This window comes from Haliaeetus albicilla, chromosome 20 (assembly GCF_947461875.1).
Source record: "Haliaeetus albicilla chromosome 20, bHalAlb1.1, whole genome shotgun sequence".
In the NCBI taxonomy this organism is placed as follows: Eukaryota; Metazoa; Chordata; class Aves; order Accipitriformes; family Accipitridae; genus Haliaeetus; species Haliaeetus albicilla.
Window position 1 is genome coordinate 16753673 of NC_091502.1, and position 18442 is coordinate 16772114.

An 18442-nucleotide genomic window follows, 5' to 3' on the forward strand; every position below is an offset into this window, starting at 1 on the left:
ATCTCTCTTAAAAAAGGCGTAGCTTTAAAAAAAGAGTAGCTAAAAAACACAAAGGAGAGGAGTTAGTTGCAATCATTTCAAGACTGAGAAAGCCAGAGGTAAAGTAACTAAGCATTTGAATCAGAAAAGATAAACATGGATATTAAAAAGGACTCTTGGGCATTTTAAACCTAAAGTTTAGGCTGAATGAAATGTTCAGTACAGTTCAGTTAAGTAATAACCACCCTTGTGTTTTTGCCACTTGGGAGCAGAGAACTGTAGGATTCTCAAAAGCATAAAACTGATTTAAAAACCCAAATGCCACTAATTTTCAGCCACTTCAGCATGGAATGAAGAAGTAGGTAATAATATGATGCCCACATGTATCTTCTCACCATTCAGCAGATGCCACAGGAATTGGTACTGGACCAATACTGTTTAATATCTTCAGCAGTGACACAGACAGTGGGATCGAGTGCACCCTCAGCAAGTTTGCAGGTGACACCAAGCTGAGTGGTGTGATTGATTTGCTAGAGGGAAGTTTGCCACCCAGAGGGACCTTGACAGGCTTGAGGAATGGGCCTGTGCGAACCTCATGAAGTACAACAAGGCCAAGTGCAAGGTCCTGCATCTGGGTTGGGGCAATCCCCAGTATCAGTAAAGACTGGGGGATGAACTGATTTAGAGCAGCCCTGTGGAGAAGGACTTGGGGGTACTGGTGGATGTAAAATTAGACATGAGGTGGCAATGTGCACTTGCAGACCAAAAAGCCAACTGTATCCTGTGCTGCATCAAAAGAAGGGTGGCCAGAATGCCAAGGGAGGTGATCCTTCCCCCCTCTACTCCGCTCTGGTGAGACCCCACCTGCAGTTCTGCATCCAGCTCTGGGGTCCTCAGTACAGGAGAGACATGGACCTGTTGGAGTGGGTCCAGAGGAGGGCCACAAAAGTGATCAGAGGGATGGAACACCTCTCCTGTGGGGACAGGCTGAGAGAGTTGGGGTTGTTCAGCCTGGAGAAGAGAAGGATCCAGGGAGACCTTATAGTGGCCTTCCAGTACCTAAAGGGGGCCTACAGGAAAGATGGGGAGGGACTTTTTACAAGGGCATGTAGTGATAGGACAAGGGGTAATGGCTTTAAACTGAAGGAGGGTAGATTTAGATTAGAGGTAAGGAAGAAGCTCTTCACTGTGAGGGTGGTGAGGCACTGGCACAGGTTGCCCAGAGAGGCTGTGGCTGCCCCATCCCTGGCAGTGTTCAAGGCCAGGTTGGATGGGGCTTTGAGCAACCTGGTCTAGTGGAAGGTGTCCCTGCGCATGGCGGGGAGGGGTTGGAACTGGATGATCTTTAAGGTCCCTTCCAACCCAAACTATTCTATGATTCTACTTTCTGCACACATTTTTTCCTGAAAAGTGATGCCCAACACAGAACATTTCAGGTACTCCCTGTCCTGTCTCAAGTGGAACAGGAGAACCATCTCCCATGCCTTACACCTGGCATTCCTCCTGTGGTAGTCCAGAGTGATGGGGTGATCTGGATGGGGGAATTCAAAGGTTTTATTGCAAAAGCATCACAGATAATTTGGTGACTTTAAATCTCCTCCTAATGCCTACCTGACTATTCCCCATTTAATTTCTCCCTCCTAAGTGTAGTTGTTATTTTGCATTTGTCCTTATTTAATTTCACCTACTTGAGTTCAGGCCACTTCTCAAATGACTTGTGCTCAGTAGTCCATCATCTGCTTTGGTACTGAACAGAGGAAGCCTACAAGGACCCACTCATAGTGTCTTCCCAATTAAATCCTTGAATTCAAACCTTCTCCAGACTCTTCATCATAGTTTTTAATGTGCACTAGCAATAGTCTCATGAGAAGCAGGCCAGTTCTGTGTCAGTCTCAAAGCCTTTAGCAGTAAAGCGTGAGCTGCCACTGCCATCAGACATTGTGGTGCTCAGCAGGAAAAATCCACAACTTTCTTTATTCCACTACATGGAGGTTTTCTGTGACAGAGAAATTTCTGTTGCAGCCAAAAAAATGGCAAGGGCCAGCTCCTTAGTGGAGATAAATGGAGTGTTTTCTCTTCACACATGCTTTGCTATGCCTGCCATAATTAGCAGTATCCCACGTCAGACACCGTCTCATCCAAAGGAAAGCAAGGAATAGCTGAAGCATTGTACCCGCATCCATTAGAGGGATATTTCATAGAGTACAGGCAAAACTGACAGTGCATAGCACAGTCAAAGCCTCTTGCTATAATACGGAAAAGGAAGCCAAGACTCCTTGAAGCATGCTGAGATCATCACCCAAGGAAAAGATAAATTTCTCCTGCACAGAAGAAATGAACCCCAGCTTTGCTTGGTATTGTCTCTGACTGCAGGGCAGCCCACCCCTTCTGCTGTCAGCATGGCATGAATACCTTCTCCTCTCAGTTGATGGAGATGAGAAGAGGCCTGCTAAAAGTACAGCAGTTTCCTGGAACTTCAGGAACCTTAATGCCATTGTCTCACTGGCATTTTCCAAGGGTATCAGGCACCACCTCCAAACTATCTTTACTTCCACTGCACTTGTGGGAAAAATACTGGGAGGTTCCAGAGATTTCAAAACCACAGTTTTCTGAGAAGTATAAACCTCCTCCTAATTTCCTTGATGAATGTATTTAACTAGCCACAACTAGCTAATACAAACATGATTTTTATCTGTGGAACTCAAAGCAGTTAACAAAGTTAACATTGTCTACGTTTTGGTACTACAAAGAGCGAGCAGTTACTCACCGCCATCATTCAATTACTGAGAGTCTTACACATTTGCATATTGAATGTGAAACTTCAAGATGTTTTTTGATGTATTTTGAGTAGACCACAATTAAAACAGTCTGGCTATGTCCTGCATAGAAGTCATTAATGGACCGCAGTGCAATATCCTAACCTCTTTGCCAGCTATGGATTTTTTTGCTCTGTGAAAACAGGGACTCCCCAGCTTGCTCCAGGATGCAGGCTACATTTGTGCAGTGAAGCTACTGAGCTGGGAGCTCGTGCTGAGCAACAGTTGGATGAAGCTATACAGCTCATGAGTAGATACATCTGCACGGCACTGAGCCATGACCCATGCGTGACTTACCAGATGAGTCTCAGCGCTGTTTTCTGTACTTGTGTGCTTCAAGCACAGCCGTCACAGGGCCATGAGCAGGTATTGGCACTAAAATTAGACTTTCATTAGACTTAAAAAGAAGCAATGAACAGCTACGATAAAGTGTCAGGTAGTGGAAAAGTGTTTCAAGAGCTTCAGGGTCGTCTTATCCCTCTAAATAGACTGACCTAGAAACTGTATGTGGACGCACAGACAGAGCTTTAAAAAAGGAGTTTCCCAGGAGACTGAGAATAACTATTATTCGCTGCCTTATTCATAAATCTCTTGAGCGCTGGTGAGAGAACGTAGCCAGCTCTGCTGCTGATGCAGTCTGCCAGCCTTGCATTGAAGCCTGTGGGCTAGGACAGTCTGCATCCGCAGAGGCACCGCAGGATAGAACGGCTCTTGGAGGCCTGGCTGAGAGAGCTCGTACCGTCCCACAGCCTCTGGGTCTGGTACCTCATGAGTGGGTAGCTTGCTCTTTTATGTCCTGATATTCCTTATACCTCCGAAGGGGGATGAGGATGGGATTCTCCCTTCTTTCCCCATCCTGCACAGCCCAGCAGAAAGGCAGCTCCTGCTCCTTCCATGACATGGTGGGCTGGGGAGCAGGTCTGGGCTGGCATTAGAGAAACAGAAACAGGGAAATTCTTTGGCCCATCCTTTCTTCTTCTGGGAGCCACGTACCCCACAGCCTGTCCTCTGTTTTGCAGGCTTGAAGTGATTTCTGTGAGCCAGTGTGAGTCACAGTAGGGTCAAAGCTCCCACCTCCTTGAGCCTTAGGCTCAGAGCCTTTTAATGATACTTAGAGAGGCAAGGATAAATCTGGTCATCACCGCAATGTCCTGACCAGAAGAAAAATTGCCTTTATCTACAAAACAAATGCATGGAGATTTCCACCTCCTTCAGAACAGTCTCTCAGTCACGTCTTAAGTGTGCCTTTTCTCTGCGGGCTGTATCTGGCAGGCAGGGCTTTTTAGGATGAGACAGGTGGGCTTATCAAACTAAGTAACCGAGGGTCTACAAATGATTCCTGGCTCTGAGGTGTCAACTCACTTGTTTCCACAGTCTGTAGGCCTAGGTCCATCTAGAGCAGACCAGCTATGACATGGTACACAGTCCTTGACTCTGAGCGTGTGGGGTCATAGGGGTATGGGGATATTCAGACATAATTACATTTTTTTTATGCTTTTCAGTTGAAAGCATTATAATGTGATGGGTTTGCCAGAGGCCACCAGAATAGTTTTTAATAGTATGAAGCTAAGGACACGTATCAGAAGTCCTAAAGCATGCCACCAGAGTCTCTGAAGGTGCAAAACTTGATGGGTAATGTCAGAGGGACGTGTAGGGTGGTGGGAACCAGATTGGTATGGTCTCACCCCTACTGCCTTTTGGGAGCTGCTCTTGAAGTGAACCGTTCCTAGACGCTTGTCCAGAATTTGTCTTGGAGAAAGCCCGAGACAGGGCTCAGGAATGAGCTAATATTTGAACAGTGAGGAGCGCAGGGACCGAAACCTTCGCCTGGGTCCCTGGCACTCCTATTCAGCAGTGCAAACACATGCCGAGGTGTCAAACAGACACGTAGCCCTCAGGTCTGTTTCTCATCCTGCAGCTCAGACTCCCAGCACAGAGGCGTTGTTCTGAACTGTGCAGCATCATGTAATTCTCTCATCCCAATTTAGCACAAGTAAGAGGGGAAAAGCAAACAAAAAAAACCCAATTCTTTTGTTGCTGGTTGAGAGATTTCACTTCCATCGCTTTAGGCATATGAGGTTAAGGGTGCAAGAGCTGAAGCTGTTTTCGTGCCTGGACTCATTACCCATTCAAATGCCTTCCTTCAAAGGCACCTACCACTTTCCCTGGACTATGTGGGGAAACGAGGCTCTGACTTTAGAGGACTAATTCAGCAGGCATCTGAGCTGGGTGGGACTTCATTCATAGGCAAGGAATTCCGTTTGCATGAAGGTGTTTGGTTAATCTCAATGATATAAAGAGTTTGTAAACAGGCGAGGCAACTCACATCAAAAAAATCTAAGGAAAAAAGAGAGGATGCAAATTTTACTACCAAAAAAAAAATAAAAAGCAAGTGTTATAATATGAGTTCTGTGTCACAGGCCTTCAGGGGAGGGCTGATAACATGAAAATGTTTTGTAGCAAATGAATGAGCAGGTCCAGAGGAGGGCTGTGAAGATGATCAGAGGGCTGGAGCACCTCTCCAATGAAGACAGGCTGAGAGAGTTGGGGTTGTTCAGCCTGGAGAAGAGAAGGCTCCAGGGAGACCTTATAGCAGCCTGCCAGTACTTAAAGGGGGCCTGCAGGAAAGATGGGGAGGGACTCTTTATCAGGGACTGTAGTGATAGGATGAGGGGTAATGGCTTTAAACTGAAGGAGGGTAGATTTAGATTAGAGGTAAGGAAGAAGTTCCTCACTGTGAGGGCAGTGAGGCACTGGCACAGGTTGCCCAGAGAGGCTGTGGCTGCCCCATCCCTGGCAGTGTTCAAGGCCAGGTTGGATGGGGCTTGGAGCAACCTGGTCTAGTGGAAGGTGTCCCTGCCCATGGCAGTGGAGTTGGAACTGGATGATCTTTAAAGGTCCCTTCCCACCCAAACCATTCTGTGATTTTATGATACTATGAATGTGTGAATATTTAATGATATACAGCCATAATAGATTTATTCTTCTCATTACATTGTGTCACCTCAGAAATATAATTTTTATTGTTTAATAGAGTAATTACTTTTGAAAATTATACTAGTAATTTAGTATATTCAGTTGCATATGCCATTATGAGGAAAAACCAGCCAAATTCCAATCTAATGCTATGATAGCTTCTCTCTCAGCCACCCAGTTGGCTGTGATGTGATTGCCTTACAATTACAACGATGTACAGAAAATCTCTGCTTCCTCAAGCTGTCTGGTATCATTGTCACTATTATGTTCCTCTAAAGAGCACTCCCTGTTTCCCAGATTCTGCCTCACGCTCAAAACTGCTCAGTTCTTTCCCAAAGAGCATTTCCCTTTAGAGGAAATCTGAGAGAAATAACTAACTTTTGGACAGCTTTACCACCAGCACTTGCATTCCCAGATCTTGTACTCTTGGTAGCTCACCGGTGTACTAGCTAGATCAAATAACTATGGGCTGCACACTTGCCAAACCAGATAATCTCCTGAGAGGTGACTAAGTGTTAGTCACTTCACAGGGCAACAATAAAACAATAAGGAAACCATTTGTGTGCAAGGATAACAATCCTCGAAACACCTCAAGAAGTCCCTTAGGAAATAATAATAGTTAAACAAATGCTAGGATTTTACCTGCCATGTGAAAACCATGATCTTGCAGATGTTACTGGAGGAGCCACCGATGGACTTTCAGGTTTCACCACATTACTTTAAGCAGCATTCGCCATTAGAGCAGACCAACGCTCCCCAGAAGCATCCAGCTGCAGGAAGGAAAGCAAATCTGAAGGGCTGAGGTATTGTTTTGGATGGTCTGCCCCCAGCCCTTTTCTTTCCTTCCAGGGAGCTTCTCCACTTCGGAGAACCATCACTTCCAGGGCAACTCTCCTGCAGGAGAGCCAGCCTGGGTGGGAAGGGGTCTGCTCACCACCGCTGGCACCTACACAGCGTCCTGACTCCTCTGGACCCACAGCCTCGCGTTGTGCGGCTGGTAGCAAGTGTCCTAACTCTTCACAATATGTGGATGAATCCCCAAATTGGCAAGCTAGAGGAAGGAGATGTGGGTAGCATAAAACACAGAGGAAATAAAATCAGTAAAGTGTTAGTCTTACTGACTTTATAACTTTTTAATTTGCTTTTCCATGCATCTGTGTCTGCAGCATATCATAGTCCATGCTGGCTGGTTGATCTTCTGCTACCTACAGAGCAAAATAAGCAAATAGGATATTCCTCAAAAGATGATCATGAACCTGCAGTCATGTTTCTCCAGGCTGGTCGGCCTTGGAGCAGCCTGGACTGGTTTCAGAAGAATATCACGTAAAAGAAAAAGTCACCTTTTATTTCCTGTTTTCACGTGGTTGAAAAAAATGTCTTAGCTCCTCAAATATGTGGAATTTTTAAAACAGAGAGGGTTTTTTTTAATTCACTTGTGAAACATACACTAAAACTGGCTGGGTTTATAACAATGCTGATGTATTTTGAGAAAAACCTCATGGGTTAAAACTTTTGGAAAATTTCCATGCAGGCACTTAGAGCTCAGCTTAAAATTCAAATATGTTTTGGGCAACTGTAGCCTGCTTGAAATCTCATGCTCTGTTACAGTTCCCCATTACTTTAACACAAGGTTAGAAAAATGAATATTTCTCTTATTATGTTTCCCTGGAGTCAATATTTCTCTCATACTGATGAAAAGTCAATGTTGTGTAACATTATAACACAGCTTTTAAAAGAACAGTAATATTACAAAGTGAAACTACCATTTCACTCTTAATTTTGCTTCCCATTGTGTATATGAATGACATAACTTTCAGTTATGGGATTACATGTTAGTTTTTCATGATGCCCTGCCTTATCATGTTTACAGATGGACAGTGTTCAGAAGCAGTTATTTAATATTTTCTTTCTCCTCTCTATCAACTATAAGTAGGCATCCTTTTCAAACCCTGCTCTGAATAGGGAATTAATTTCTTCAAAGCACTTTCTTAAAATACAATAATTGCTTTGATCCACAAGTTAGAAACAAGGCTGTTCCTGTGAGCCTTTGAAAGCAAGTCTACAGTACAAGCCTAAGTGCTGAAAAAAACCCTGAAAGGCAGGTCGACAAAATCCTTTTGGTGCATGTAAAGTCCAAACTATCCCTGATTTCCAACAGTACATTAGAATACACAGCATTTCCATGATAGCAGAAGCTGTTCTGCTTTTTATGCACAGAGCATAGAGCTTTCTTTAACTTCATTATTAGAAGAATATATGACACACAGTTCCTTTGGATGAAGGTAAATTATAATCAATAAAATCCCTTACAACAATTTGGACAATTCAGATTTTGATGCCTGTGGAGTTTGATTTAAGTTGGGCAGGGAAGCAATCATACTACTGTGAGAGTTCAAGTTGTACACAATGTGAGCTGAGAGCAGTTAGCATGTGTCCTGATTTCAGCTGGGATAGAGTTAATTTTCTTTCTAGTAGCTGGTACAGTGCTATGTTTTTGAGTTAGGTATGAGAGGAATGTTGATAACACACTGATGTTTTCAGTTATTGCTCAGTAGTGTTTAGTCTAAACTCAAGGATTTTTCAGCTTCTCATGCCCAGCAAGAAGGCTGGAGGGGCACAAGACATTGAGAGGGGACACTCAGCCAGGACAGCTGACCCCAACTGGCCAAAGGGGTATTCCAATACCATGTGACGACATGCCCAGTATAAAAACTGGGGACATCACTGCTCAGGAACTAACTGGGCATCGATCGGCGGGTGATGAGCAATTGCACTGTGCATCATTTGTATGTTCCAATCCTTTTATCATTACTGCTGTCACTTTAGTAGTGTTATCATTATCATGATTAGTTTCTTCTTTTTATATTCTATTAAACCGTTCTTATCTCAACCCCCAAGTTTTACTTCTTTTCCCGATTTTCTCCCCCATCCCACTGGGTGTGGGGGGGAGTGAGCGGCTGCGTGGTGCTTAGCTGCTGGCTGGGGTTAAACCACGACAGCATGGGATAAAGCTTCTGCACAAGACTTCTCCAATCCTTTCGCTAGTCTGGGCCACACAGCCAGCTTATGTAGTCACCGAAAAGGCCAGTTCCACATTTCTGAGCAGGTATTAACGTGGTGCCTTCACTTTTCTTGGGACACAGGCACGAAGCTCCAGTTAGAGACTGGTGACCCAGCTCAGTACCCTCCCGTGTCCGCACGGCGCAGACCCATCCACACCCAGCCCCTGTGCAAGGTGCTGGTGCTGAGCTGCACCGCTCCCGGCTTTGTGGCTGTCCCTCTGAGCGCGGGGGGCTGTGCACGGCTTCAATGCCGTTTTCCCTTCAGGTGGTCCAAAAATCGAATCAGTACCCAGCATCATAAAATCAACTTACGTTTCTTAATGGGAACTCAGTGAAGAAGAATAGTGAACGATGAGCTTCCTGTGGTTTGTGCACACTCGTGAGGAAGTCTGGTTCATACAGGTATGATACAGTAAGATAACCAATTATAATAGTATAATTTTGATTATTCATCTCAGCAACATGACACTCATTACTGAAAAATGAAGATTTACACCAAGTGGTTTCCTTCTTAGAAAGTTTTAACTCAGACACAGAAACCACCATAGACAGCAGACACTGGTAGTGGTGGTAGAGGTGGGGGTTAAATCCCTCTTACCACCTCCATCTTCAGAAAACCACTCACGACCTGATTTCTATCTTCATGCTCACAAAGTGCAGCCAGGACATCCTTTGTCCATAGGCTCACTAAATGGGCCTCTAGGCTTAAGCCCTAAACTTGTAATCAAAACTCCCACTAAAAAACCACCCACTGCTCCCAGTAAGAGAAATAAAACATGGATCTAAAATAGACTCTTTATTCTGAAAGTGATAGACAACATCCAGAGGAGGAAAAGCAGCGGGGTACAGCTGCTTTTAGAGAGAGGCACACCATCTTCTACCGGAATAAACATTTTTACTCTCTCTCTGTGTAATGCAGTTTATATCAAAAGTTTTAAACCTCACAAGGTAGCTAAGAGCCATTGAACAGTGTTATAAAGCAAAGAGCATGCAGAGGAGCCAGTTGCAACTCTTCTGCATTTGGAGGACTATTAATAACCAAGTGATGGAGAGAGAAGGGTCAGGCAACGGCTGGCACGGACCAAACCTGAATCTCAACGCTGCGATTTTACTTTCTGGAGTATTTAAAAAGGGACAGATGGATGTAGCTGTTTCTAGAAAGAGTGTAGTGATGGAGAGGCTGAAGATGGACTCTTCCTTGAATTGGAATTTAGCCCATCTTTTGAAAACAGCAAAATGCAGCAGGAGCAGTGCCACTAAAATATAAGTAGAACTGAGCTGGGCAGTTGCAGAAACACATCTTAAAACAGCAAGATACAGCTGGAAAGTTCAAATGTGCTCAGAATGTGGCCAATTTTTAGATAGTAACTCACACAATAGATAGATAGGCTATTTATCATGTGCTGAAGTTTTTTCTCAACAGTTTTTAAAGGTTGAATAGATTTTGAACCAATTCATGTTGCTCTGACAATTTTATGAGAACAAAATTTAAAAGAACACAATTATAACTACTGTCCAAAAAGTTTACTCAGGCTTTAGCATCAGACGACATGTATTGCACTACAGGTTTTCAGATGGTGACATGCGACTGTTCCTGGAACCTTCAGTCACTTACACTGCTATAGTTCACAAAACTGATTTTATTTAAATAACCAAGAAGAATTGATACACATTTTATTGAGTGCTTTAGAAGACAACAAGAGATTCACTGCAGCAAGTCATATTTTAAAATACAAAAGAGGAATTAGTGAAAAGAGGTTCATATCCAACATGAAACATGAACACGTTGCTTTCAGGAGCTTTGAGTTTTAAAGACTGAGAATTCTACTTACATCAAACAGTTCAAAACACACATCCACATCACAAAATCTTAGTATTGCACTATAGCTCCTCATTCAAAACACACAATTCACAACATGCATCTGCATTACCCACATGTAAAGGACCATCAGCAACACACCAGCACAGCCAGACAGAAAAAAATCTAGAAAGGGTCAGAGGGGTTGTAAGTTTGCTGGGAGAAGTATGGCAGTCAAATTGAGCAGTTTGGACCACCAGTATCCAACGCAAGCCCTGTTTCTTGCTGGTAATGCAACAGACGTTAGGACTGCAGCTGTGCTACTGTCCTCTGCAGAGGTAGCATAATACTATGGCTTTAAAGACTTTCTTTTAAATAAGGCTTGTCTCAGCTGAAAGCCATATAATAACTGAAGAGTTCTTGTAATACTAGCCTGACGTATAGCATGGCAGCACTTTGGGATCCACTTGTTTAACAACAGCTGCCAAATTCAATTAGGTGCACTATCTCTTTGAAATCTGCTGCAGCACATAAACAGTTCGGTGCAAAGATGGTAACACCAGTTACTTCTTTTTCCCCCTCATCCTCAGCCAAGTGGAGAATGCTAACAGTTGAGAACACAATGGCAGGTGACATAGACGAACGGGAAAATGGAAGTCCTACCAAGCTATAAAAGAGGTTCTACTTTGTCTAAAAAGACAACTCGGAAGAGGTGACAGGCAAAACATTTCCGTCACATGGACAATATGGAAAAACAAGTGAGCATATAACGTTTGTGACAGATACACACTGCCATTGTGGTGCTTAAACCCACCTCACCTTGTATCTAAAATTCAAGACAAAGATCATTTTAATGTTCATTGAAGGTAGAGGTCCTGGGCAGGGGCACAACGCTAAGCTGAATGCTACTCTCCCAAAACAGTCCAATAACAAACCAGGACAGTTTTCAAACTTACAGTTGCTCTCCCTTCTTTTTTCTGTTCCAATCCACCTCACTTTGCCTATCGGGTGCTTGGCTCTGCTGAGGCACTCAGGTGCTACTGTAATACAAATAAGACCATCTTCTCAAGTGGGATTTGGAAAACAGCACAACTAATACTGTGCTTGATACTATGAACATGTTGGAACAAATTCCACACATACAAACATTACAGAACGACTTCTACAAACCATTACAAAAAATGGGACCAACTTCACTGATCTTCAGTCCAAACTCCAAGGCAGATTTGTTAGTCACTAAGACCAAAACAACTGAGAAATAGAAATTAAACTAACATTTAGCTTACATATCATTACATTTTGTAAAAAAGAAAAAAAAAAAAAAGTGTTAAGACATTATTAACTTATGAATACATAGAAAATTCAAAATCCCTAACGTTTACAGTACCCCCTCATACTAAGCCTGTTTGTAGTTTCTTTTCCATCAGTGCCAAGTAATTAATCCCAGACATCAACATTGAGATGGCTAACCAAGACATCTCAGGCTGAACAGAGCAACCTCTATTTTTCCTGTGAAGACACAGCCAGTATCAGTGGCCAGCCACTGCCTGGTACAGATTAACCAGACTCAGTAAAATAGAAAAACACCCCCCCCCCTTTCCAGGGCAGAGAGCCCCAAGATGCCTCAAACCCCAGAATGGAGATGGCTGCTCTGGGCAGAGCAACACCTCAGAATGCAACATGGCCGTCTCTTTTTGTTACCTACAGGGTTACGTTTCCCATTCCTGTATAGTGCTAGCTCTTCCCTGCTGCCAGCTTTGATTGCATTCAGTGCATGTCACTTGTTACTCAAGATAGAAATTTTTTGTTCTTGTTCCTCGTGTGGTTTGTTTTTTGTTTTTTTAATAAATAATGGAAGTCTACAACATGCTTTTTCAGGTACGTGCTTGGTGATTATTCTAGAACAAGTAGTCTGTAAACCAGTTTGGCCTCTGAGGAATTGTCAGGCTGTCGAGACGGTTGCATTCCATGAGCAGCACCTTGTGTTGAGCGCAGCGAAGGCGGAGGAGAAGCCCTCCTGCATTACAAAGCTCCTGCCTGCTGCGGTGGGGAAGCATCAGCACGAAGAATCTATAAGTCTTTGGCGAAGTTTTTTATCTTCTCTCGGACTCGCGTTGCCACTTGCATCATGGTCTGTCAAAACTAAAAAGAGAAAGTAAAGCTTTAGAAGTGAAAAGGCCACCGAACCACTCGACATATTCTCGCTGACAAAACTAAAGAGAAAGTAAACCTTTAGAAGTGAAAAGGCAACCAAGACAGCGGGGCAAGGCTGGCTGTCCTGCACCGTGCTGGAGGTGCTGAGCACCCTCCAGATGTGGCACCCAGCGGCACGATGGCCTGCAGCCTCTCCTGCCCTTACGGTCCAGTCAGCATCTACCACTGGTTTGTTAACACGGTTACTAATTGAAACATGCCGATGCCACTAGTGGCAGAAGAAAAAAGATGATGAGCCAGAGGCGAAGCTTTGCTGATGGGCGGTGAAGTCTGCAGCTGCACCCAGGCCGAAGGAGAGGGCTGCACCAGCCGAGGCTGGTCATGAAACGGCAGCTTCTTTCTGCAGTGCATTTTAACAGAGCGTCAAGCATGACTTTGTTCTGCTCTGGAGGAAAACAAGTCTTTGAAGTGTTTTTGTGAGATGAAAACGGTCTCCAAAGTTCTGCTTTCAGATAAAAATGAGTCGGATTTTGTATTAGCTTTTTCAGCTCCTTGAGCAGAGACCTCCACCTTGGGCTCTTAAATTCTCCTACCGAAACCCACCCACCTGTCATTTCAAAAAGGGACACATTTAAGACAAAAACTATTTTCTGTCAGAATTACTCCAAACTTCTGTACTAGAGCTGGCTGCCAGAAGTGCTTCTTCTAGTTTGAAAATAATTCTGCCTGTTTGTTTTGAAGTCCCCTGTTGTATAAATTGACTTCTCCAAACCTCAGCCTGCCAGAACTGCTTGACCAAAGTATAGAGGAACAGTTACCCTCTGGGTGCTGCTGCTTCTTTTTTATTAAGCACATGGCATAGCTTTCTGAAGAGAAAGTAGATTTAATTTTTTCCTGCCTTTGAAACAGTTCTTTACCTTGCCCTCAGCATTGTGCTCGCCTACTCAGGTCAGCTGCTAAACGTTTCAAAGCACCTTCACTTCTGTGAGCCAGGGACTTTGTGAAGAGGCAGCCCACAGAGTCTGAACTACTTCAGTCAGGGGATGCAGGCACTGGTGTCCTGCTGCTTCTGTGCCGACAGCTACGACAGCAGCTGTGCTTACATCAAATGGGAAGAAAGGTCTGTCATCCCTTTATGCCTCTCCCTGGATATTTGGCTTCTCTTCTCCAATTCTGCACTTGAGAAGGGAATTGGAATCACATTTAAGATATGCCACATTTTTTTAGCACAGAATCTAAGACTACATCTCATATAAGAACGATTGCTCAGAGCCGCTCGTGTCTGGGAACTGGTGGGAATACTCAGAGAACAGCTGCACCGATCCAGATCGACTCAGACCATTTTGGCAAAAATTGCTTCACAATCAATCTTCCTTTCTCTCTGCATGAGAAGGAACAGGAGCATGTTCACTGGCCCCAGTCCCACTTCCCTTCTTTTGTCATTTTCTGTTCCTCTGCCAGTGGCATTTCTGAGCATCAGACTTATTTTTACGTTAATCTAAGATTTCTGCCAAAGCCTCAATGAAAAGCAGAAGCAGCAGTTACTACTTTTTTGAGCTAATCTTTGAAAAACAAATGTCCTGAAACCACCAGCTTTCTCACTGGAGCTCCTTCAAGCACAACCTACTGTAGACCAATCTAGTGCTCTTCTACCGTGCAGGTGGTCTTAAGGAGTTCAAGTTCAGACAGCTGAAGCCTCTTACTGCAGAGATGTCAGCAAGGACCACCAACTTAAGAGACACTTCAGCATCTAGCCTGTGCCACTGACTTGTAACACCACAATCTTCTGGCACATACATGAAGTTATAGCAGTGATAGTGCAGACAGCATAGCAAGGTCTAAGCAGGTCTGTTTTCTTGTAGAATATATTAAAATGCTTTTGGTAGGGAATACACATCTATATGAAACCTGCTTTGTTTTGCATGAATGAATTTTTGGTTTAATGGATTCCTTATCTCTATACCAGCTGATTTAGATGTGGCATTTTGTGGTGTTTCTTTCTTTGATTTTTCTTTTTGAAGAAAGAGCAGGTCACCTTACCTTGTAGCTCTGTTGCATTTTTTTCCAGCTCTTCTGTAGTTGTTTCTTCAGGCTTCTCCAACACAGCTGTCCCTGGCTTCCCATCTATGGTATCTGTCTTAATAGTACCAAGGTTTACCAAAAGTTGCATGACATCAAACTTCTCAGAAACTGCAATGTTCTCCAGCACTTTGAGGCATTTAAATGATTTAAGTTCACTTACATTTTCCTCAAGAAAGAGGAGGTAAAGACTTAAGTCATCAAAACACTTTGACTTAAGTTTCAGAACATCAAAAGTTGGCAGGATTTCATACACTCTGAGAATACCCGAATTCCACCTCCACGGAACAAACATTGCATACACTACCAGCGGCATCACTAGAAGATAGACTATCAGGTTAATATAGCTGAGTACCTTGAAGACACCAACAGCAATAAGCTTGCACTGAACCACTTCTGGAACAGTTGTGTCATTCTTTAAGATCCCAGTTTTGATAGTGCAGAGAAACTCATCACTCAAAGAGGAGAGGCTAATGTAGTAGCCCAGGTACAGGCATGCAATGAAAATAATTACTAGCGTGAGTAAACGGCAGATAATGTATTTAATTATTAAGCATTTGGAATTCTTCTTTGTCTTCAGGTACTGCTCCACAATTGGGTATTTAAAGTGGCTTTCAGATATTTCCCACAAACTGAAAGAGAGAAAAAAAAACAAAACAAAAACAAATCACACAGGCCAGATGCTGCAGCATTCACCTACCTCAAATTTCAAAGAAACCTAGTACTCTAAAATAGACACAAGACTGGAATTCTTCTTATTGGGGTAAATCAAGGGTAGTTTTACTGAAGTCAATAGAAAAACAACAGAATAGCAGATAAATGAAGAATATTGATACTCTAATACAGAAAAGCCACTTAAGAGACAAGAGAGCTCAAACATTGGAAAATGGAAAAAAGTATTGCTCTCGCAGTAAAAAAATATTTTTGTTCTTTTCCAATACAAAACAGATATAGTAAGGAAATCCATGAGGAAAAGCAGACTTCCCAAGCACTTGTTCAATAATAGCACACTGGAGGGCTTTTTACTTGTCGAGACCTAACTCCACATTTTAAAGAACAGACCTAAGTCCCCACTGCATTGCTTGTGCCCCCATATGCAAAGCAAAACAGGTACCCTGACCTAGGATGAAGCAGAAACTGGATCTCGTTAGAACAGTGCACCAATTTGATCAAGCACCCATTTTGCTTTTGTTGGTTTTGGTGTTTAGTTTGTTTTTTTTTCTTTAAACAGAAGCTTTGCAGACCTAGATCTGAAAGGACAGGAGATGGCAAATAACAGACTTTGCTCACAGTGTGCAAGCGACTGCCAAGAGCATTGAGAACTGAGGGCTGCAGCCATCCCTGTTTTCTTATGCTGTGGTGGGTAAAACTAATTTACACCTATTACAACTAAAGGAATCACAACATCTCAGGTAATTAGGGATCTGAAGAGCTCATCAAATGTTTTCTTCAAAAAAAGAAAGTTACAAGTTCCAGCTCCACATGCCCACAGTAGTGATTTCAGATATCTTCTCTTTTTATAACCAAATTTAAAAGTCTGTCAGGTCACCATTCAAACCTTTGCAATAAATTTCTAAGAGAGTGCAGGTGTCACATCTGTTAAGAGCTTAAGGAAAAGAGCAAAGAAAGCCAAGCCCCAGCATCTTACCTCTGTGTCAAGTTCTCATTAACAGCAGCAACTAAGTCAGTAGGGTCCTTGGGGTCTCCACTGCGGATGCTATTAGCAGCTTTGATTGCCCTGTTATAGGCTTTGTCAAGTTCTTCCATAATAAATTTCAGGTCTGAAGAAAGGTGAGGTGCTGCGGTGAAGCGCCAAAACAAACATGGTAGATACAGCAGGATAGCGACAAGCAGAAGGATGTACGGAAAGAACTGAAGGGAGAAAAAAATTCAGATTAGGCTCCACGTGTATATAAAATAAGTCAGCCAGTCACCATCATTCCCTATAAGTCTATTAAATTCCCTATAATTTTATTTAAATGCTTTTAGTAAAACCCACTTTTGTGGTTATTGGGGATACGCAGGAAAGTGAAACCTCTTTTTCAGAGAGCTCCAGCAACCTTGCTGCTGCTTGAGAGCTTTGCCAAAAAAAACCCAAACCAACAAAAGAAAATGGGGCAGAATAAAGTTACCATGATCCTGATAATATTTTCATTGCATGTTCAGAACTGCACTGCTGGAGCTGAAATTGAGAGGCAGCATTAATCTGGGGAACAACAAATAGCAAAGGCAATCAAAGCAGTTGTCAGAGAGGCTGACTGGAAGAAGAGGATAGTGTCACACAACTCTCGCTCCCAGACGTGACACCACTGTTTATAGCAACTAAAATGCTCCAAACACCAGCAAAATCTCTCCTGCTCTCCATTAGCTGTCAGGAGGTTAATGAATAGACCCTTTACAGCACTGCATCTGCCTGCAAACACACACATCTGGTCAGAGCACATGACATACAGTGACTGTAAAGGATGCAAGTGTGGTTGTAATATTTAAGGGTATTTAAATACTTTTAGATAACTCCTAAATAGAAACAAACACACAGCATCAGAATGGTCTGGTGCTAATGCAGTGCTGAGAAGTTAGCCCTTACACAGTCCCCATTGCTTAGGGAAAGGGCTGAAGCAGGTATAAAATACAACAGCTTGAAGTCTTTCCGTTTTTCTTCTCGTCATCGACAAGTAGGTGTTTTTCACCATGAGATTTAATCTCTGATTCCCTTCAGCTGCTGGGAAGATGGTATTTTCTATCTACTGTGACATTATATTCAAGGTGTACATTCATACATAACATTACCCTTACAGAGACATGATGTAAGATCTAGTTAGACAAGCAGTTAGTCAATAAAAGGTACTGCAAATTTGGCTGAACTCTAATTTATTACATTCAACTTTTGACAGTAAGCGCACTTAACTCAAATCCAGCACCAGTTCCTAAGGAATTCTAAATTAGTTGTGGTGAACAACTTTGAAAGATATTTAAGGCATCTTAAATGTTACTGCCATGCACACATGCATATTCATTGAAAAAGCCAATGGAGAATTTTAGAGGAAACTTAGACTGAAGTCATTAATCAGTGCAAGTGGAACAGCTTGACTTACATTTGTAGATATTTAACAAGATGAGAATCTGGACCTAATATTAATATGTTAACTTGTGTTTGCATTAATCAAGAGCAATTAAAGTTTTGTATGCACAAAATAAGTAATTTGATGTTATTGAACATTTTATCCAGGAAAGGTACTTCTAATACTACCTAGCATAAAAGCAAAATCCTATATTATTATTAATACTAGGAATGCATATGATGTATTAACACATAAATAAAAGCTGACTTCTTAAAGGAACTGCATCAGCAACTGGAGACCAAAATACGAACCATCATTCTGGATGTGCAGGTTCTCTACATAGCAGTTAGACTGGAAAACTGTGACACTCAGTAAGACAAAGCCACGAAAAGCACAGAATAGCCAAAGAAAATCAAGGATGCTGTATTTAAAGGTCAACTTTCCCTTGTAACCCTTCTTATAAATTCATACTTGAACTGTTTCTGCTCAGCAGCAACATAATTGAACTTGGCCAAA

At 42.7% G+C, this 18442-nt stretch overlaps 1 protein-coding gene across 2 annotated transcripts in view; it reads right to left on the reverse strand.

Annotated features, from left to right (window-relative positions):
• Positions 1 to 10455: 10455 nt before the first annotated feature.
• PANX1 (pannexin 1) overlaps positions 10456 to 18442 on the reverse strand; it is a 28368-nt gene continuing 20381 nt past the window's right edge. For both annotated transcript variants that reach the window (XM_069808376.1, XM_069808377.1), the window contains exons 3-5: positions 16513 to 16736; positions 14826 to 15496; positions 10456 to 12773 (exon numbers count right to left, since the gene is read on the reverse strand). In XM_069808376.1, the coding sequence (XP_069664477.1) occupies positions 12688 to 12773; positions 14826 to 15496; positions 16513 to 16736 (981 nt within the window). In that variant the 3' untranslated portion in view covers positions 10456 to 12687. The remainder of the gene's footprint in view (positions 12774 to 14825; positions 15497 to 16512; positions 16737 to 18442) is intronic.